General features: G+C 50.4%; 1 protein-coding gene and 1 long non-coding RNA gene across 17 annotated transcripts in view; one reads left to right on the top strand and one right to left on the bottom strand.

The window, feature by feature from the left end:
• LOC127492375 (uncharacterized) overlaps positions 1-21,625 on the bottom strand; it is a 65,204-nt gene that overhangs the window by 23,231 nt on the left and 20,348 nt on the right. Inside the window, exon 3 of one of the 9 annotated variants that reach the window (XR_016213964.1) lies at positions 12,582-12,796. The exons of the other annotated variants lie outside the window; for them this stretch is intronic. This is a non-coding gene — a long non-coding RNA (uncharacterized LOC127492375). Of the gene's footprint in view, positions 1-12,581; positions 12,797-21,625 lie in introns of those variants that run through there. 9 annotated transcript variants of the gene reach the window in all.
• The window catches only part of ALPK2 (alpha kinase 2), a 117,124-nt gene that overhangs the window by 8,540 nt on the left and 86,959 nt on the right, over positions 1-21,625 (top strand). For all 8 annotated transcript variants that reach the window (XR_016213957.1, XM_070050093.2, XM_070050095.2 and 5 more), the window contains exons 2-3: positions 10,191-10,318; positions 14,510-14,627. Coding sequence is in view for 6 of the 8 variants with exons in the window: in XM_070050093.2 (XP_069906194.2) it covers positions 10,210-10,318; positions 14,510-14,627 (227 nt within the window). In the remaining 2 variants the exon portion in view is untranslated. The remainder of the gene's footprint in view (positions 1-10,190; positions 10,319-14,509; positions 14,628-21,625) is intronic.

Raw genomic sequence — 21,625 nt, forward strand, 5'->3', positions numbered from 1 at the left:
TGGGCTGGTTACAGCAGGAGTGAGTTCCTGGCGGACAAGGAGGTGAGTTTGTCCTTCTTCTCTCTTATACACATGTGTGTTCTCTTGCCTTCCTGTCTTCTGCCATGGGATGATGAAGGCGGCCCTTGCCAGGTGCAGACCCCTTGACCTTGGTCTTTCTAGCCCCCATGTCTCTGAGAAATAAATCTGTTTTTTCATTTTTTTCTAGAATTGCAAGGCTCAGGCATTCTATTGTAGCAGCATAAAATGGCTTAGGACAGGCCAAGAACTCTGGCCTGGCGTGTCAGCTCTGGTACTTGCAGGCCATTGGAAACTGGGCTTGGCACATCAACCCTTGAGAGTGACTTAGGCTTCCAAATCGTTATTTGTGAAACAGGAAAGAACACTCAACTGGTAGGTCCACCACAGGATTAAATGCAATCCTGTCTGTGGTGTGCCCAGCCGGGGGTCCAGTACACAGTAGGCACCCGATGTAGGTTAACTGTCTCTCCCTGCACAGGCTGCCCTCCCATCTCCAGAACCCGTGTTTCGAGAAGGTTCTTCCTCTGACTCACACAGGGCTGGGTATTGGGTATCAGTAGGCAGCCTGTCCACATCTACAGTAACTCTACTGGCAAAGCCGGGAACACAGTCGCCTTTGGATTAAGCCGGGTAATGAGAACTAATCCCTCCTGTCCCCAGTGCGGGGACTGCTGGTTTTCCTACCAGCTCCAAGAAGGCTACCACCTGGGGTCTGCCATGGCCTGTGAGCTCTTCCCTCATCCTTCAGCCAACAGCGGCCGCGTGCTGACAGCAGGGCACACACCCCTGGCTGGCTGTGGGGGACCCATTATCTGAATGGGATTTGGCGTCTTCCTAGTGTTAGCAACATTCCAGGAACTCTCTCCCCTGCAGCCTTTTATTTGTTTGTCATCAGATTGAGGGAAAGACATTCAGTTTGTAATTCTGCTGATGTTGAATCCAAAGCTCCTGGCGTCAGCTGCCCTGTCACGTCTAGTGCCCACCGTTCCCAGGCGCTACTGCACAGCCCTGTGAAGCGGATGCCGGTCTGTTCATTTTGTAGATGATGTAAAAACTCAGACACAAAGAAGATAAGCTAGCAAGTAGCCGAGCTGGGATCGGAGCCAGGCACTGTGGCACAGGAAGCTGTGGCCTTAGGTACCACGTCATTCTGCTATCTGGTAAAGGTCTTATTTAGAGCATCTATTAAAATACAAACTGTGTAGCCAGCACCCCGGCTCACTAGGCTAATCCTCTGCCTGCGGAGCTGGTACCATGGGTTCTAGTCCTGGTCGGGGCGCCGGATTCTGTCCCGGTTGCTCTTCTTCCAGGCCAGCTCTCTGCTGTGGCCCAGGAGTGCAGTGGAGGATGGCCCAAGTGCTTGGGCCCTGCACCCGCATAGGAAACCAGGAGAAGCACCTGACTCCTGGCTTCGGATCAGCATGGCGCACTGGCTGCAGCGGCCATTGAAAAGTAAACCAATGGAAAAAGGAAGACCTTTCTCTCTGTCTCTCTCTCTCACTGTCCACTCTGCCTGTAAAAAAAAAAAAAAGAAAGAAAGAAAGAAAGAAAAAAAATGCAAACTGTGAGTCTCTTTTATGTGGCCATTTAAAAAAATTATTTATTCATTTTGAAATTCAGGGGGAGAGAGAGAGAGAGAAACTTTGATTCGTTGGTTCATTCCCCAAGTAGCCATAATGACCATGGCTGGGCCAGACCTCCTTGGCCAAAGCCAGGAAACTAGGAGCTTCCTCTGGGTCTCTCACATAGGTGGCAGGGGCCCAAGCACTTGGACTGTACTCCACTGCTTTTCCCAGGCTACTAGCAGGGAGCTGGATGGGAACTGGAGCAGCTGGGACTCGAACCGGCACCCATATGGGATGCTGGCATCACAGGCAATGACTTTACCTGCTACATCACAACGCTGGCCCCTATCTGGCGATTCTGTGTCTTGGTATCTAGTCTAGTGAACCACTTCTGTGCCCCAGGAAGCATGTCCTAGGGCATTCCTTGGGATACATTTGTAAGTCTGAGAAACTCCAACCAAGCTGTGTTTCATCATTAATACAGGAGCACCAGATTAAGCCTGGTACTGCCATGCTATGGAATACTCACATTAAGGCTACCTAGTGATTTTTGGAAAATGATTCAGCCCCTGATGGATTGGGTTGCCATGGCAAGCTTGCCAATGTTTACTGTAAATTGTGTCGCCTGCCAGGAAATAATATAGAATCCAATATCATCGCCATAGCAAAACTATACATACAGTTAGATGACTGCACTCATTTGTATAACCAATAGAAAAATGACTGAAAGGCTAGCGAGTCCTCCCACCCAGGAGAACACTGAGATGCAGGGATGGTGTTTGGCAGGATGTTAATATGTATTTTTAGGGGCCAGCGCTGTGGTGCAGCTGGTTAACGCCCTGGCCTGAAACACCAGCATCCCATATAGGTGCCGGTTCTAGTCCCAGCTGCTCCTCTTCCAATCCAGCTCTCTGCTATGGCTTGGGAAAGCAGTGGAAGATGGCCCACATCCTTGGGCCCCTGCACCCACGTGGGAGACCCAGAGGAGGCTCCTGGCTCCTGGCTTCAGATCAGCTCAGCTCCGGCCGTTGTGGCCATCTGGGGAGTAAGCCAGTGGATGGAAGACCTCTCTCTTTGTCTCTCCCTCTCTCTGTAACTCTGTCTTTCAAATAAATAAATCTTTAAAAATATGTATTTTTAAGACTATAAATGTATCCATTTAGAACCTATAAATAAAAGGCAAATGCAGTTTTAAAAATTAAACTTTTGTTCTGGGCCATGCAGAGAAAAAACAAAAACAAAAACAAAACAGGTGAATCCAGCGTTCTTTCCAGCTTGCACGATGTCTCTCTGATGTCACCTGCGACGCACACCAAGGCCCCTCCACTAATGCCAATAACCCCATATCGATTAGTCAGCACTAGCTGTGAATGACCAGTCTGTCCTCAAGACTTCTCAGTGAAGAGAAGCCACAAAACACAAACCCAGCCTACTCGCCACGTCCTCTTCCGCTGTAGTGCCGTCGGTACCCTGGGCTGACAGGTGTGAGTCAGATAGTGTCTTTGTATTTTCACATGGGGACAACACAGTGGGGAAGCAGTCTCCCAGGCAGGAGTCACAGATGGCACACGAGGTCCTCAAGGTCACCCCGCTCCTGAGAGCTTGCTGTGTCCAGGAATGGAATGGGAGGGGGCAGGTCCTGTACATGACTCTCAAAGGTGAGCCTTGCGCCAGGAGACGTGTTTACTCAGTAACTGGCTATCGCTTTAAAAAATCACTGTGGTAACCCACAGCAGCAGAGGAAACTGGTGAACAAGGGGAAGGCTGTCCTTAACGCCTGCTGATTACCATAGTGAGAACCAATTATGTAACGGATGCTTTCATTTATTGATTCGAAAGGCAGAGAGACAGAGAGGGAGAGGGAGAGGGGGAGAGAGCTCCTAGCTGCTGGTTCACTCCCCAGATGCCTGCGACAGCCAGGCCTGGGCCAGGCCAAAGTCAGGATGGAGGAATTCCTTCTGGGTCTCCCCGGTGAGTGGCTACTTGAGCCATCGCCTACTACCTCCCAGGGTGTGCATCTGCAGGAAGCTGGATCAGAAGCAGAGCTGCAACTCAAGCCCCAGGATGGATGTGGGATGCAGGTGTCCTGAGTGGTACCTTCATGGCTGCACTAAATACCCACCCTGTGTGTAACAGATTCTTGGGAGGAGATTTATAAACGTTATTCCAATCCTTATCTCTTGTTATAGAGGAGGAACAAGGCTCAGTACCTCACCCGGGCAGTGGCAGAACTGGATGTAGATTTGCCTGGCAGGTGACAAAGCCTGGCCTTGATCCACAGTCATTCTCTCAGATGAGTGTTTTCCAGCCACGAGAGCCCCTTTCCCTATTTGTATGAGCAACTTCTAGGAAGCGGAGAACCAGGGAGGGCATCCTGCCCAACAGTTGCTCCAAAGCAGCATTGCAGATTGGCCATAAAAAGGAATGAAGTGGGGGTGGGTGGGCGTTTGGCACAGCAGGTGAGATGCCTCTTGGGATGCCGGCATCTGGACCGAGTGCCTGGGTTTGAGTCTGGGCTCTGCTCCCAACTCCAACTTCCTCTTAATGTTTCCCCCAGGAGGCAGCAGGTGATGGTTCAAGTCGTTGGGTCCCTGTCACTCATGTGGGAGACCCAGATGGAGCACTGGGTTCCTTGGCTTCAGTCTGGCCCAGCCCTGGTCACTGGCCACATCTGGAGAGTGAATCAGCAGTTGGAAGATCTCTGTTTCCCTTTCAAGTAAAATTAAGCTAATAAAAAAGGAATGAAGCACTGATATAACACGCTACGACGTGGGTGGATCCAGAAAGCTTTATGTCAAAGGAAAGAGTCTGTGAGGATCTTTCGAACGGTCCATGGAAAAGTGGAATGAAAATACAGGTTTATTTTGGCCGGCACCGCAGCTCACTAGGCTAATCCTCCACCTGCGGCGCCGGTACCCCGGGTTCTAGTCCCGGTTGGGGCGCCGGATTCTGTCCCAGTTGCTCCTCTTCCAGTCCAGCTCTCTGCTGTGGCCTGGGAAGGCAGTGGAGGATGGCCCAGGTCCTTGGCCCCTGCACCTGCATGGGAGACCAGGAGGAAGCACCTGGCTCCTGGCTTCGGATAGGCGCAGCGCACTGGCCGTAGCGGCCATTTGGGGGGTGAACCAACAGAAGGAAGACCTTTCTCTCTGTCTCTCTCACTGTCTAACTCTGCCTGTCCAAAAAAAAAAAAAATATATATATATATAGGTTTATTTTGGGGCAGAGAGAGAGAGAGAGAGAGGGAGAGGGAGAGTTAGGTGTTGGAGAGACACGGGTATCACTATTACAGGTCAATAAGTCCTCGGAGCTGCTGATTCCGACTTGAAGCCATTCCTCTACACACTTGTTTGTTTGATACCTCGTATAGAGTCAAGGGCAGCAGATGAACACAGGTATGTAATCTGCACCACCAGTTGTAAAACACTATAAAAAAAAGGCTTAAAACTGGACTTAGATTTTGTTGCTTCTGCCATTTAATCCCCAGGTTATCTGTTCAATAACACCGAGAAGTATCAACTTTTATCTCAATCAGACCCTCAGCTGTGGCTTCCAGCTCCATTGTGAGCCTCTAAAATCAGATGGATCTACACTGGCGTTAACAGAAAAGCTGTTTTTTTCAGCCATTTGCAAGGGCTGGCCCGCATCCCCTCAGCAGCCAAAGCTTGTTCCCTCCCCCTTTTCTCGCTCTCTCTGTGCTGTTGGACCCACCCCCATTCTGGCATTGTCTATTATTTATTACAGTAATTCAATAACACCCAGCAAGTTCTCTTCAAAAATTTTCATCTTTGTGCAAGGTGTTTATACTTCTTTCAACCTAATTGGGAATATTTTTTCAATGACAGACCACTATGCCCCCTAAGTAAATAATCACATGTGTTATATGTAGATCTTTTGAATCAACTGGCATAAATTCCTCCACTGGTACTTGTAAGCTCCTGTAGAATGGAGGAATCTATTTGCCATCTTCAACATGAATTTTCTTCCTGTTCTATGTATCTATTTTACCATCTATGCTGAGAGGGGCTCACTGAACTCTTCAATAAAACACATCTTAGCCAGGGACATCAGGTGGTCTGGTCTGCCCAGCTGCACAGCTGTAAGCACTTGTGTAGCCAAAAGTGGTTAAAAATGCAGCTCAAGCCTCCACGTAAGAATGCCACAAGGAGCCACTTCCCCATCATAGCACAAAATTTCTTAAATTTTCCCTTCCCATCCTCTTGCTTAGTCCTCCACATGTGTCGCAATAGCCAGTGTTCTGCCCCACTCCTATGTAGGTTCCCCCCTCCATTTTTTTTTTTAAAATAAAAAAGTTATTTATTTGAGACACAAATCTCCCATCTGCAGGCTCACTGTCCAAAAGCCTGCAGTGACCAGAGCTGGGCAGGCTGAAGCCTGGAGCCAGGAACTCAACCGGAGTCTCTCACGTGAGGGGAGGGGCAACTACTTGAGCCATCACCACTGCCTCCCAGGGTCTGCCTTAGCAGAGAGCCAGAATTGGGAGTGCAGCTGGGGCTTGAACCCAGGCACCCTAAGCAAAGGGGACCTGGGTGCAGGAACTGTTGGGCTGAATGCCCACTCCACTTTTCTGCCTTTTTTGATGCTAACGTGTAACTTCTTCAACCTTCTAGCTCCTTCTGCCCTGCACATGAATCAGTTCAACCTCAGTTCTAAATCGGAAGCTGCTTCCTGCACACATTCTTGCTGAGCACAGGAAGTCAGTGTATCCTCCCAAATTCATATTTTATCCTGAATATCAGGACATTCGGAGGGTAAGGGTGTTTCACGTGGGGGCGATTTGGGAATGCATGATTTGGACTCTCTGTGTTTCTAAACAAAACACCTTGAAAAGAAGCAAGTGCCATACTCACTTGGACTTACCCCAATGGTAGAGCTAGAAATGTGCCACAGGATTCCAATTCAATCCCATCAAGGTGGCAGGTACCAATGCCATCTCACTAGTCCCAGTGATCAATTTCTGTTCACAACTGATCATAACGATAGGACTAAGAACCAAAGGGATTACATAAATAAGACCAGTGTCTGCTAATAATAATTGATAGAATTGAAAAGGAGAGAATGATCCTACATAGGAAGTAGGACACACAGCAGACTCATAGAATGGCAAATGCCCTAAACAGCACGCTGGCCTCAGAATCAGCCCTTGAGGCATTCAGATCTGGCTAAAAAGCCCATGAGAGTTTCTTAGGCATGGAAAGCCAAGACACGGTGGCAAGAAAAATGACCTAAATGAAAGATCTTTGTGAGTGAGATCCCGAGCCATCAAAGAAGGAGGTACTGGCCAGCACCGCAGCTCACTAGGCTAATCCTCTGCCTTGCGGCGCCGGCACACCGGGTTCTAGTCCCGGTCGGGGCGCCAGATTCTGTCCTGGTTGCCCCTCTTCCAGGCCAGCTATCTGCTGTGGCCAGGGAGTGCAGTGGAGGATGGCCCAAGTGCTTGGGCCCTGCACCCCATGGGAGACCAGGAGAAGCACCTGGCTCCTGCCATCGGATCAGCGCAGTGTGCTGGCTGCAGCACGCCGGCCCTGGCGGCCATTGGAGGGTGAACCAACGGCAAAGGAAGACCTTTCTCTCTGTCTCTCTCTCTCACTGTCCACTCTGCCTGTCAAAAAAAAAAAAAAAAAAAAGAAGGAGGTAGCTTTCTCTGAAGGGAGGAGAGAACCTCCACTTTGATTATGGCCTTGTCTGATAAGGTCGGAGGTTGTGAACTCAACAGGCTTCCATAACCTTGACAGCTCATGACAAGAGCCTCGGGTGATTACTGCCATCATAAGAGTGTCAATTATTAAATCAACAACGGAAGTCATTGTGCACTTACTCCCCATGTAGGATCTCTGTCCTTAATGTTGTACTATGTGAATTAATGGTGAAACTACTACTCAAACAGTACTTTATACTTTGTGTATCTGTGTGGGTGCAAACTGTTGAAATTTTTACTTAGTATATACTAGGTTGATCTTCCATATATAAAGATAATTGAAAATGAATCTTGATGGGGCGCTGGCTGCAGCGTGCTGGCCGTGGCGGCCACTTGGAGGGTGAACCAATGGAAAAAGGAAGACCTTTCTCTCTGTCTCTCTCTCTTACTTTCACTGTCTAACTCTGCCTGTGAAAGAAAGAAAGAAAGAAAGAAAGAAAGAAAGAAAGAAAGAAAGAAAGAAAGAAAGAAAGAGAGAATCTTGATGAAGAATGGGATGGGAGAGGGCATGGGAGATGGGATGGTTATGAGTGGGAGGGAGCTTATGGAGGGAAAAGCCGCTATAATCCAAAAGTTGTACTTTTGAAATTTATATTTATTAAATAAAAGTTAAAAAAAAAAAGAAGTGTCTTGGGAGCTTCAGATGAGTGGGAGGGGCCTCAGAGGGCAGTGCTGGTGGCATTTGTGAGAAGAGTCAAGGGAGGCGCCTGCCACACAGGGCTGGTCCAAGGGCCTGGGGTCTGCATCTCCATGCAGGACACGGACCAGAGGGCCCCAGGCTTGGCATAGTGCTTAAAATGGTTGCCATCTTGGAAGCCTTCAATCTCTGTGAATACAGTATCTCTCATTCTCATCTTTAACTGGACCCTGCCAAATATGTTGCTGATCCTGCTGTGGGGAGCAACTGGGAGCAACTCGGACTAGACTAAGTTACTGGAATTAAGACTTATTCTATGCATCTGCTCTCCCACAATATGGCGCTGGGAGAGGAGGAAACAGCTTCTACACAGCTGCCTCCAGTTCAACCAATAAACAGCAGGACCTGCTCCTGATTGGAGGAGAGCAGCGTACTCGGCGTGTGGGTAGCAGAGTTGGGATTGGTGGAAAAGGACTATAAAGGAGGAGAGAGACAACATGCACCAGGAACATCTAAGGGGAACACCTGTGCAGCTCCCGAGAGAGCCGGCCGGCGGTGTGCCGCTCCCCCGCGGAAGTGGGGAATGTGGCAGGGGGAACCGCCCTTCCACAGAGGTGGAAGGGTTGGTAGCCAACCCGGGAAGAACCAGCAGCAAACCCGGGGAGGGCCGAGCAGACAAAAGAACAGCGCAGGGTCCTGTGTCATTCCTCCATGAAGAGGGGGAGCGACATCCTGCTACGGACACAAAGGTCCCAAAACATCATCTGCCTGTCATCTGGTTCTCTCTTCTAAAAATTTATTACATTTGGAAGGCAGAGTTACAGAGGGAGAGACAGAAAGAAATCTTCCATCTGTCAGTTCATTCCCCAAGTGGCCACAATCACCAGGACTGGGCCAGACTGAAGCCAGGAGCCTTCTTCTGGGTCTCCCACATGGCTCCAGGGGCCCAGGGACTTGGGCCATCCTCTGCTGCTTTCCTAGGCGCATCAGCAGGGAACCAGATTGGAAGTAGAGCAGCCAGGATTCGAACCGGTGCCCATAGGGGATGCTGGTGCTGCAGGCCGGCCCACAGGGTTCCTTCTTCTTCTGTTCATTCCTACTCATCAGAGGACTTTTGGGGGTTGGTAAAACCTTGAACTGTTGTCAGGGAATTAGTCTCAACACATCTCAGAGTGTCCAAGACAACCTGGAAGTGTGGGTGCAGAGAGGCGGAATTGGTTCTAAATGGCTCCAAGCTGAGTGGTTAGATGCTGATTTGGAAAGGGGCCTCTCCTGCAGTCCGGCCAAGGCCATGCAGATGTGGCCTCTCCCACCGAGTGCTCAGCTCAGGTTTCCACTGCATCCTTGGATGGACCGTTAGCCACTTCTAACCGCCTCTTCCCTGGCCGTGCTGATCACCCCGTGGTGTGGTTCTTTTCTTTTCCTGAGCTCCATGGCATGTGAGAGCTGCTCACCGTGGTAAGGAGAAGTGAGACCCTGGTGTCTGGATATAAGGAAACACCATGCCCAAACTCAGGGCTCCAGAACAGACGGATCTGGCTGAGTGGTGTAACAAGCAGTTGCTGGGTCAAGTGGAAAGAAAGCAGTCCTCTAGGTTCAGACCGACTTCTCTTCTCAGGACGGCCTCGCGTGCATGCAAGCTGTGCTGTGTGCAGCTGCAGCAGCACCTCACAGCCTAAGGTGGCAGCTGCACAGCCCTGTGGGGCGGCCCCTGGGAGGCATGACCCTTGCTGTGTGACCCTGAGCAAGTTGCTCGGCCTCTCTGAGTCCCGTGGCCCTCATCTGTAGAATGCAGCAGATGCTAAGAACCATCCCTTAGGTAGTTTGAGAGTGATGAAATGAAAGCACATGTCTGGTGTCCAAGCAAATGTTGGATGCCCACTTGTTTCAGCGAGTGCAAGCCTACTCAAAGATCCCAGACTGCTCCTACACCTCCTCGCCTGCCCGGCACTCAGAAGGAGCACCAGTGTCCCACTTTGGGACTAGGGGCTCCCAATCAGGGCTGCCCCCATGCCTTGCTCCAGGCGACACTGGACAGTGTCCTCAGATATCGAGGGTTGTCATGCAGTCAGGGGTGGGGCGGGCTGGTGCCCTCCGAGGGGTGGGGACCAGGGAGGCTGCAGAGCGCGCTACACAGGATAGCCCTACCAGCAGGCTTCGAGGGTTCCCGGCCTGCCACAGGCCTCCGACTTCCAGGAAGGCCTGAGCAATCCCAGGGCATGCGGTGATGTCGGCGATGTTTCTTTTTCAGATTTGCGTGGCATGAGAGGATGACAGAGCCCGGCGGCCCCCCGAGGCGCACACTTTGCTTTTTGTCTACGCTGCTTTCCCAGAAGGTTCCGGAGCGGTCGGACGCTGTGCTTCGCTGCATAGTATATGGTAACCATCACCGGGCCAATGTACCAACCCTAACATCCCTCTGCCAGTGGGCTTCTTGGCTCACAGAGGCGTTATTGTCGCTCCCCGTCTTCGTGGAGGAATGACACAGGACCCTGCGCTGTTCTTTTGTCTGCTCGGCCCTTCCCGGGTTTGCTGCTGGTTCTTCCCGGGTTGGCTACCGACCCTTCCACCTCCATGGAAGGGCGGTTCCCCCTGCCACATTCCCCACTTCCGCGGGGGAGCGGCACACCGCCGGCTGGCTCTCTCGGGGGCTGCACAGGTGTTCCTTCAAATAGATGTTCCCCTTAGATGTTCCTGGTGCATGTTGTCTCTCTCCTCCTTTATAGTCCTCTTCCACCAATCCCAACTCTGCTACCCACACGCCGAGTACGCTGCTCTCCTCCAATCAGGAGTAGGTCCTACAGTTTATTGGTTGAACTGGAGGCAGCTGTGTAGAAGCTGTTTCCTCCTCTCCCAGCGCCATATTGTGGGAGAGCAGATGCATAGAATAAGTCTTAATTCCAGTAACTTAGTCTAGTCCGAGTTGCTCCCCACAGTTATCAAAACAGCATCCGGAGATCGCTTTGGGAGTTCCCTCTGAGTGATCAGTTAGGCAACTGAACCCTCCATGACATTTTCCTAAAAGAGTTTTTTTGAGTAACTCCCTTTTGTGCGATTTTCTCTGTCTGCGATTCTTGGTTGGGCAACTCCACGCGGCTCCCTGTTCAGACCATCTGCCCCCTCTTTCCCATAGCCCACAGCAATGGCCTGGATCACTTTGCTCCAGAAAAGCTATTGGACCTCTTCTTCCATTGGTCTTTAACTGATAGCCTCAAACTAGCTAAATTCGCCCGCCACGACTGGCCTTCTGCAGGCATGCGAGTAAGCAGGGAGAGGACTACCACTGAGGTGGAGGGGGCTGGGGGAAAGAGTGGAGGCCTGGAACGCCCCCTGCATTGGAGGATCTACCTCTCAGAGCCAACCAGAGCAGGTGTCGGCACCCCGGACGGTAAAAGGGATTGAGCATTCTATGAAAAGAAAAACGAAATAACTGCATAGGGAAGTGGTATCTTGTCTGGCGGAAGTTCTGTCTTCTTTCTTGGATTATGAAAACAGAAAGGTGCCTGGGATGTTTCCTAAGGGCAGGTGACTTTTTCTAAGTCCAGAGAGCAAAAGAGCTGTTAGCAGAGATGGTGGGACAGAGGTTCTAGTCCTCACACAGGAAAGAATTCAGGTGTGAGAGACAGAGGAGCGATAAACAGGGTAGCAAGGGTGAACAGGGGAGGGCATCCTTCAAAACGGGGTGGGCACCTCTCCAGACAGCATCTGAGACTGCACAGCCATTTGGACTGGAGGCAGCAAGGTGACCTAGTGTAACGGAGAGAATACCCCTGACCGGTCAGGCAGGCATCTCAGCACGGAGCTGAGAGCGCAGTGTGTGTTCAGGCTGGGGCTTCTAAGGGAGTGGGGTCCAGTTCTTCCTGCCCCTTCTCCCCTCCACTCTCTTCTCCTGGACTACAGGTTTGCTGAGTGTGAAACAGGAAACATTCCTCCCAAGGTTTTGTTACCCAGTGTTATCAGACTGGGAAGCCCACTCTGCACAAGGCACTGTGCCTTCCTTAGGGGGCACCGCTGGGGCCACCTGGGGATGATTGAGGTAGGGCCAGGACTTTGTAGCGGAAAATACTGGGCTGCTTCCCAGTTGTGCTTTTGAGGCTGGGTACTTTGTTTTCCTTGTACCCATCACACACACACACACACACACACACACACACACAGAGGCTGATTTCTAGCTTCCCACCTAACAGAGCCAGCCTGGGAAACCGCTGCCTTTGGCTTGCAGAAGTCATTGTAAAACCCTGTCCATCATGCAGCAGCCAGTGCGCAGGCCCAGAGCATCCTCTCTCTGCACTCATCCAATGTCCTCCAGAGACACAGAGAGGCCACGCTGGCCTTGAGTCTTCAGAGTGGAGCCCTGTGCATTCGTACAGACCTGACACCTGCCCTCTGGTCCCCACACACCTTAGCTCTCGGCATCAGACTCGTGGGAAGGTTTTGAAAACCGGGGGAGGATTTTCAGGTTCTCAGCAAGGGGGAGGAGGAGAAAACCACCTATGAGGCACCAGACACCACTTCCCTATGCGAGTCTCGTTTCTGGCTGATGGCTCAGATCTACCCAGCACCACAGGAAAAACAGCCCACCACCAGGACACGGGGAGAAATCAGGGAGCCCTCATCAGCTTGAATGAACAGGGAGCCAGGCTCAGCACATGCATGCTTTAGATACTTTCTGCGATGAAAGGAGACTTTCTGAAAGCAGGCCACAGGTCGACAAGAGCAGGACTTGTGACCAGCAGCCTCCTGGGTGGCTTCTCAGAGCAGCCCACGTTTGGTGGTTTGGTCCTTTGCCTGTGAGAGGCTTGGGCAAACAGCTGCTGAAGGGGGCTCCATCCTTCTTCCCAGGCACAAGGACTCCACCTAAAGGAAGAGGCAAGGAGGAGGAACCCACCGTTGCCAAACAGTACCTTCGTGGCACCGGCGCAGGGGATGTGGAGGGAGGGAGAGGGCCTCTGAGTATCCTCAGGTCCTGCCTGGGATGCAGGTCTCCCTGCCTTCTTCTCCTTTAGTTTTCCCTTTTCTGTGGCTCCCAAGAGCAGGGAGTTCTGCCCTTAGCAGTCTCTGGGGTTGTTTGCCAAAAACCCACCAGGAAGACCGAATCGTGAGAGCACTCCTGGGCTGGATTCGGAATGATGCAGAACCTCCCAATGCTGGGGCTTCCTTCCCGGATGTGTGGCACAGTGATAGGGACAGGGAGGCTGGGGAGCAGCTCGCTGGGACACACAGCGAGCCCGCTGCTGTGTATGAGGAAGGAAGGGCTCCCCGGGGCGGACGGCGCTCCGAGGGTTTTGCCAGATGAGCCCCTTAACATCACCCCTGGTTAGTGAACAGCAGGGATGGCTGAAGCCCTCCTGAGCAAGCAAGGGTCAGGGTCTGTGAGGACGTCAGTCCCGCAAGCACGCACCAGCCAGGAAGTCTGCATCCCACCTGTCACTCCCCCACTCGCAGAGGAACGACACCGGACCCTGCGCTGTTCTTTTTGCCCGGCCCTTCCCGGGTTTGCTGCTACCCCTACCCCCCACCCCGCCCCGCCTCCGCGGAGGAGCGGCACACTGCCAGCCGGCTCTCTCAGGGGTTGCTCAGATGTTCCTCCTGCATGTTGTCTCTCTCCTCCTTTATAGTCCTCTTCCACCAATCCCAACTCTCCTGGTGTTCTCTCCCCATGCGCTGAGCACGCTGCTCTCCTCCAATCAGGGGCAGGATCAGCTCCTGCAGCTTGTTAGTCGATTGGTGAGGCAGCCTTGTGGAAGTTGTTTACTGTCTCTCAGCGCCATATGGTGGGAGATCAGATGCATAGAATTAGTCTTAGCAGTTCCAGTAATTTAGTCTAGTCTCGGTTGCTCCCCACACCCACCCTCCTTTGTCCTCACCAAGAACATGGTGTTTGCAGAGCCACTTTTCTCTTAGCACTGCTAAAGTGTGCTTTTCAAGAAGGTACAGTGATTCCTATGCAAATATGAAAGGAACATTTCAAAGATTTGGATCAACTCATTAATTAAACAGAATCAGAAGCTATTAAGGCCTGAGGAGCTAGGCATTTATAGGCAATTTAATAAAGGAATATTAGGATACAGTTGTTGGGTTAGATTAATACTGGTTAATGTCTTTGGAGACAAAAAATAACCCCATAGTTTTGAGGTTATCTTTTCTCCTTAATGGAAATCATTTGGATAAAAAAAAACCTACAAATTCACATACTGAAACGGGAATTTCAATCAGTAAGAGCCACCGAGTGAAACAAATATTTTCCTCAACATCCTTGTTGGCTGGGTCTTTGTTTTCATATCATTGCATTATTTCCAATATTGGGTAACTTTTCTTAATAGCCCCTAGGGATTAAGGACAACATTTTTCAACTGGTTTTCCCACTCCTAGTCCAGCAACACCTTGGGCAACAAAATGCACCCAACTGCACTTACTGAGTTAACACATTGGTATCAGGAGAGAGGAAGCCTTTTACCGCCCCAACTGATTCGATCCGTCATGCTGTTTATGGCCTACTCTTGTTCACAGCTTTATGACTTTTTTTTTTTCTAAAAACACTTAAGAATATTCTTGTTTCTTTATCATCAGGTCAGCCCAAGCCGGAGATAACTTGGTATAAGAATGGTCAAGCTATAGATGAAAGTGACATGGTTTCCAGTTATGAGTTCTTTGAGAACCAGTACATCCACCTGTTACATCTCTCCTGGTAAGTCACGAGGCCTGGTGGACGCGACTCCCAGCATCCCTGTACTCTGTCGTCTGCTGACTACTGTGGGGGAGGGTCAAAATATCAGATCATGTTTGCTTTTCAGAGGGGAAAGGGGGAGAGGAGAAAAGGTTGAATAATGCATAGTGCGCTGCACTTACATAGGAGACAGAGGTTCTGGGGTTCTGCTGTGTGGTAGGCTGCCTTAAAAACAATGAAGTCCTAGTTGTAGATGCTATCTGCAGGCATCTGCCAAGGCTTCCAGCAGTGACAGCAGTGGGCCCCGTATTCCTGGGTTTTGCATCTGCCGATTCAGCCAATGGTGGATTGAAAATCCCTGCACTGAACGCATAGAGACTTGATTCTTGTCTTAATTCTCTAAACAGTACAGTATAACAACCATTTATCTCACTTTCATGCGAGGTACTATAAGTGATCTGAAGGTGATTTAAAATATGTGGGGAGATATGCAGAGGTTATAAGCAAATACTACGCCACCTGCCATCTCAGGTAAGGGACTCGGGCATCTCCAGGCTTTGGTTTCCAAGTGGGGGCATCCTAAGAGCCAACCCCTGAACAACGCCCAGTGGCTAATCACAGCGCCCTAGTTTGCTGCCATTGTTGGAGTTAAACTTTATCTAGAATTTTCCAAGGTGACCCAGCCGTTTTCATTTATCCTGTGAGCATTTCACTTCATCTTGTCCTCTCTGGGAAGTTAAGAAAGAATGTCATTCCACCTCCCACGTGTGTGGAGGGAGAAGTGGCCAACCCATAATCTCACAGCAAATGGGGGTTGGATAAAAGCCAGAAACCACACCTTCCGGCTTGATTTCAGGGAGCGGTGTGGTCCTGGGCAGTGGTTTCTGATTTTGCTGTTCCCCCAACCACTGTTTGCCAAGATGGATTCAGGAAGCTTGATAGGTAAAGCAGAGGGCCTGACGCTGCTACCGCACTGGCCAGAGAGCTGTTACGGGGACTCAACGAAGCAGGTTATGCAAACAACTGGCAGGCGTGGGCAAGTGCCAACAGCGTTGGGTCTGAGACTAGAAAAACAAGACTTGGTTTTGAATGCCAGCTCTGCATTTTCTCACTGTGTGAACTTGACCACTGTTTGACTTTTGTGAAACTTAATTTCTTCCTCTGTAAAATAAAAGGGTGACCGACAGGATGAGCTGATCTGGCGTTTGTACAAGTTTTGTTACGCAGTAGTTGTTCAGTAAACACCATCTTTCTTATCTTCCCTGCTCCTTTTTTTTTTTTTTTTAATTTGTCAGATAGAGTTAGACAGTGAGAGAAAGAGAGACAGAGAGAAAGGTCTTCCTTCCGTTGGTTCACCCCCAAATGGCTGCTACAGCCGGAGCTACACTGATCCGAAGCCAGGAGCCAGGTGCTTCCTCCCATGTGGGTGCAGGGTTCCAAGCACTTGGGCCATCCTCCATTGCCTTCCCGGGCCACAGCAGAGAGCTGGACTGGAAGAGGAGCAACCGGGACTAGAACCCAGCACCCACATGGGATGCTGGCGCCGCAGGCGGAGGATTAGCATGTGAGCAACAGCGCTGCCCCCCACCCCCCCAGCTACTCTTGGTTAAGGATCAGTGCTCCTTTCACCAGGGTTGATGGTTGACTCACTGGACTACACGCCTATCCAGCCTGACACTCAAACACTCGTTCACTCATCTGTTGTCCAGTTCTCTGGATAATATTCACCAGGGGCCCACTGTAGGCCAAGCATCGTGCTTAGCTCTGCAGATGGAGGTCCACACCCTCATGGAAGTTTGACTCCCATGTGGAAGAGAAGTGGTGACAAAGGCATCCTTCCCCTCCCCACCCAGTGTCCCGGGAGGCAGCCACCCTGGCACTGGCGGCCCTGAGCTATCACCTGGACTTCCCTGTCTCTTCATTCCCATCTTGCCAAGGCCCCCTCCTCATGTTCACCCTGTTCAGCCTAGACGCCACCTCGAGGCTTCAGAGATGATTGCCTCTCCCCTTGGATCTGCTCAGCCTCAGACCTTCAGGTCCCCTCTGATTTAGTGCACAGTCCTCCCTTGAGGTGCTTACTTATTGCTCAGGACTGATGGATAGTTCAGTAGACTCCAAGGCTCATGGGGGCAAGAGCCCTCTGTCTTACATAGATGCATCCTCTGCAGCCTGCTACGGTGTCTACAACATGGACATTTGTTAAAAGGATGGATGGATGTGCACACACACACGATGGGACTTCACCAAGGTCATGGGAAAAAACATCTTTAAAAATAATTTTTTTTGAGAGGCAGATAGCACATGAGAAGGAGAGCTAGCTCCTATAATCCGGTTTATTCCCCAAAAGTCCATAATGATCAGGATTGGGCTGGGGCTAATGCTGGGAGCTGAACTCAAACTCAGGCACCTTGACATGGGACATGGGCATTGCAGCTGGCATCCCCACCATCAGGACAAATGCCTGCTCCCAAACTCATCTTTCAATTTCATTTCTCCATGACCCTTTTGAAGTTCCCCAGTGTGTATGTGTTTGTCTAGGTCAGTCATGGTGAATTTTCTACGAGGGATTTGCTAGTAAACACTTTAGGCTTTGCAGTTCAGATGTGAAAATAGGCCACAACGATTGGACTTTGCCATGATAGCACAAAAGAAGCCAAAGATGATAAACTTTTTTTAAAAAGTTTTTTAAGGAGCATCGCTGTGTTCCAATAAAACCCTTGGAAAGCTGGGTTTGGCCTGTGGGCTATAATTTCCTGACCCTGATATAAAGTCCTTGAGGATCTACACCTACACACATCCTTTGTGTGTTTCTCACTCCTGCTTTGCTCCCTCTTAGCCACACAATGTGTATTTCTCAATTACGTTCAGTGTCACCCCCACCACCACCAAAATACTGTACACAAGTTTTAGCCAGAAGAGAAGCCTCACGTGTGTTCTTTGAGGAACTGAGAGTTGCTATGAATGTTTTCGTTATTTCTATAGGATCAAGGGGTAAAGGGATGGGAGAACTGGAGGCCACAATGAAGCCCCAGACACGGGTGGGCAGGGAAAGTGAGACGCGTGTGACCCAGGAGGACAAACACGGGGAGGCCAAGCCACCAGACCCTGCTCCGAGCTCCAACAGGCAGTGGTTTCCCATAAAAATCACACATTTAATGGACTAGAATCCACTCCTTCCAAGCTCCTGGCCTGCTGTTTGGGGAAGTAGCCACCTACTGGGAAAGGCGGTCAGTCCAAACGCCAGAAATGATGACAGAGCTCCCATCATACTTTGCTGCTTGGTAGCCAATTCTCTGGGTACTAATAACCACCCACCGTTTTGACTTTTTTACTCCCGTGCTTCTGAACTGTAGCTACCCATTAGCACCTCCTGGGGAGCCTAAAACACCCACGAAGCACTTAGGCTTCACCTTTTGATGGATTAAATCAGAATCCCAGGGGATTCCAAGGTGTTGCCGCAATGAAAAGTGCTTTCTGTTCTAAACACTCCTCTGCAAAGTAACTTATTCCAACATGTTAAATGCTGGTTAGGGAACTGAATGGCAGCTCATGACTTTCCACGGTTACAAGTTAGTGGTCAGTTCTACCGGTCTCACATTTTCCTACCGTTATCAATATGCCATAAGTCACTGGGTCAGCTCAGAACCTGGAGGAAAATACTTCTCTTATCTACCCAAGTTTGGACTTCAGGCCATTAAATCTGAGCTCTTAGATGTTTGGAAGTTCCTGTGTCTGTGTTTTCCAAAGGCTTTGTCAGGTTTACCAGTGCAAATCTGCTGATCTGATTCAAGGCCAAGAGCTCTGTGGCTGTGTTTATGGAGCTGATGAGTTTCCTTCTTTCTCTGCCTGGCAAGTTGCAGCCTCCCCACGTGCCTGGCTTTCTCCTCCCCACAGCACGCTCATGTCAGGGGCCCAGGTAAAAGGGATTGCTTGGAAGAGATTTATCAGTGCTGCGATAATTCTGTCCTTGCCACCCCATGCCGGGCAGGAAGGAGAAATGGAAAGACAAGGATGCAGAGGAGAGAAATACCAGCAGTCACATTCCGAAATAGAGGTCTGTTTTTCTTTCTCACAAGATGTGGGAGTTGGGAGGAGGGGGTGGAAAATGCAAATAGATGTTTTCTACCTCATAGTGAAAGCAAGTTGCCACCATGGGTATACAGCGTTGTGGTCTCTTACACACAACTTAAAGAAAGGCAGCAAAGCACCAGATAAAAATCTGTCCAGGAACCCACACTTGGAGCACCAAGCTCCTCCCTGCAGCAAGGAGTCTCTTTTGATGGTCACAATCAAAAGACAGAGCACACAGGCTGTGAGTGAGTCGGAGGGGGAGGGCAGGTGCAGCAAAGCTCAGCCGGTGCCTGGGCTCCGGGGAGGGCCCAGCGGCCCCTCAGGTGCTCTCGTCGGTCCACGCAGCCCTGGCACTGGCTGTGCTGGAGGCCATGACCCAGACAGTGGCCAGGACAAGAGCACAACCACTGTAGGCCAATCTGCGTCAGGAGTGTACAGGGCTGAGCAGTAGCCCCTAAATCCATGTCCACCCGGAACATCAGAGCGTGCCCTGATGTGGAGTTGGGCTCTTTGCAAGTTTGAGTAGTTAAGACAAGTTCATGCTTGTTTTGGGTGGACCCTAATCCAAGAACTGGTGTCTTCGTAGAAAGGGAAAACCGGGCTGGGGGGGTGTGACTCAGCTGCCACCAGAAATGCCAAGGATTGCTGGCTGCTACCAGACGCTAGGAAGGGACAAGGAAAGATTCTTCCGTAGGGCATCGCCTTGGCCACACCTTGATTGTGGACTTCTTGCCTCCAGAACTGTGAAAAAGTAAATCCCTGTTGTTTCGTGCGACGGCAGCCCTAGAAACGGATACGCGCTGTATCCTGGCAGTCTGCTCAACAGAAGTGCCACCATTTGTCTGCTTTGACCTGGGGCCAACCAACCTTGTCCTATAACGTCACAGCGCTTCCCAACACACCAGCTGAGTCGACCCAGTTCCCCAGGGAGGCATCTATGCATCAAGGGGCAAAGAACATCGCCAATTCTGCCCCCAGTGCGGTACTGATTACTCAGGGTTCTGAAGAAGAGATCGATTAAGGTTTCTTGGGTCGTGTATGTTTTTGAAATCGGGAGATATTTGGAAATATCTGGAGACTTTTTTTTTTTTCATTGCCATGACTGAAGAGGGCAGGCGTGCTACAGACATCTGGTGTATGAAGGCCAAGGATGCTATCAGGCATTGGACAGTGCCCAGGGCACTAAAGAATTGTCAGATATAAAATGTCAATGGCCCCGAGACTGAGACATTGTAACAGGCCAGCAACACCCGAGTGCCTGAAAGAGCAACAGTGCATTCTTTCTCCCGACTCTGTGGCTGCTTGGTGGTCCTCGGCTGGTTTTGCGTGACTCATGCTTGCTCATTCATGCCACTGGAGTCAGTCTGAGGACTGGTTGGGATGGAGGGTCCAAAAATGGCTCCCCTCACAGGTCTGGCAGCTGAGGCCACTGCTGGATGGGGTGTCTCAGTTCTGTGTGCAGCCTCAGGATAGCATACACGGTGACGGAGTGGCAGGGCTGCACCCCAACACCAACCCTAGCACATGCTCTGCTCAAAGCTGGGTGCATGGCCAGCCTTGATTGAAGAGTTATGGAAATAGACTTCAAGACCTCTTGAAGAGCAGAGTGGCCAAGTTACTCGCAACAAGGTGTGCATGCCCGGATGGGAGGAACCAGCGGCCAAAGGTTGAATCTGTCCCCATCGTCCATGGAAAGCATAACTAATCTTTTAAGTCACCTATTTGCCAATGTCTTTGGCCTGCTTTTAAAAATATTTATGGCTGTTCCTTGCCTATAATTTTTTCCATTCTTAATCCATTCAATTATTCAACAGGTGCTAAGAACACTTAACGCATTCTAGTCATAGTGCTAAGGAAAGGGGTACAAAGTCTCCGATGATCTCATAGTCCAGTAAAGGAAACAGACTCATCAGAAGAAATGGAAATTCATCAGGAGCTGTAGCATCCACAAGGGTTCAAGCTGTCTGTGGTGTACACATTATACTTGCAACCCGCTCAGATGGGTTTTAAACCTGGGAGTCTGTGACTTTGGTCACACCTTGGCCTGCTCAGTTATCCTTCATAGCCGGATGGACAGACAGAGACCAAGAGCCTTGGGCCTCTGTCGCATTCCTTAAGCTCCTCTGAGCCACAGCTTTGACTTTCCTGGGGAGGTCAACAGTCTCATTCTACGCGTGATCACCCAGAGGACCCCAGGCCCCGGGCCAGGCATCTGAAATGCATGCATTGTTGGTTGTGAATGAGGCTGAGCAAGTGAGTACAGGTGAACAAAAGTGAACATAAAGCTCTCCTCATTCCTGGGAGAAAACCCTCGAAGCATGCGTCCTACTAATGATAGCACTGTCACCAGTCAACTTTACTTACAAAGGGAGGGATATCGTTTCCACCACTGAGGATCCAAAGCCAGGTTGTCTGGGTTTAAATCCCAGATCTACAAACTATGGCATCCTGGACAAGTTCCTTAACCTGTCTGCCCCAGGTTCCTCCACTGTAAAAGGGGGTGACAGTAATACCTGCTGTAGAGAGTGCATGTGAGAACCAAATCCATAAATGCAAAGAATTCTGAAGGCTCAACAAAAATCAGCTATTGCGTGTACTTAAACGTGTTCCCCCAACCCTGAACTAATATAATTTTGAAACAGAGTAAAATAGGAAAGTTTGGAAGTCAGAAAGGTAGCATAACTTGGCAGCATTTTTCCTCTCTGCTAGTTCCTTCTTGGAGGGTAAAATGCAATTAGCATGCTTGACCAAGGCATCACTGGGTAGAAATAACGATGACTGAGGCTTGCTATGTCTTGGCTAAGCTAGCCGAGGCTTTCCATCCAGGAGTGGAAGGCATGCTGTGCACTTGGTGTCCCCAGGGCCTTAAGTAGGTGTAAGAAGTCTGAGAGCTGCCTGGGAGAACTTCCCGGCACCTGGGAGGCCTCGGCGTCCCCAGCACGGAGTCG

Source organism: Oryctolagus cuniculus, chromosome 10 (assembly GCF_051225735.1).
Source record: "Oryctolagus cuniculus isolate XC-2025 breed Fujian yellow rabbit chromosome 10, ASM5122573v1, whole genome shotgun sequence".
NCBI lineage: Eukaryota > Metazoa > Chordata > Mammalia > Lagomorpha > Leporidae > Oryctolagus > Oryctolagus cuniculus.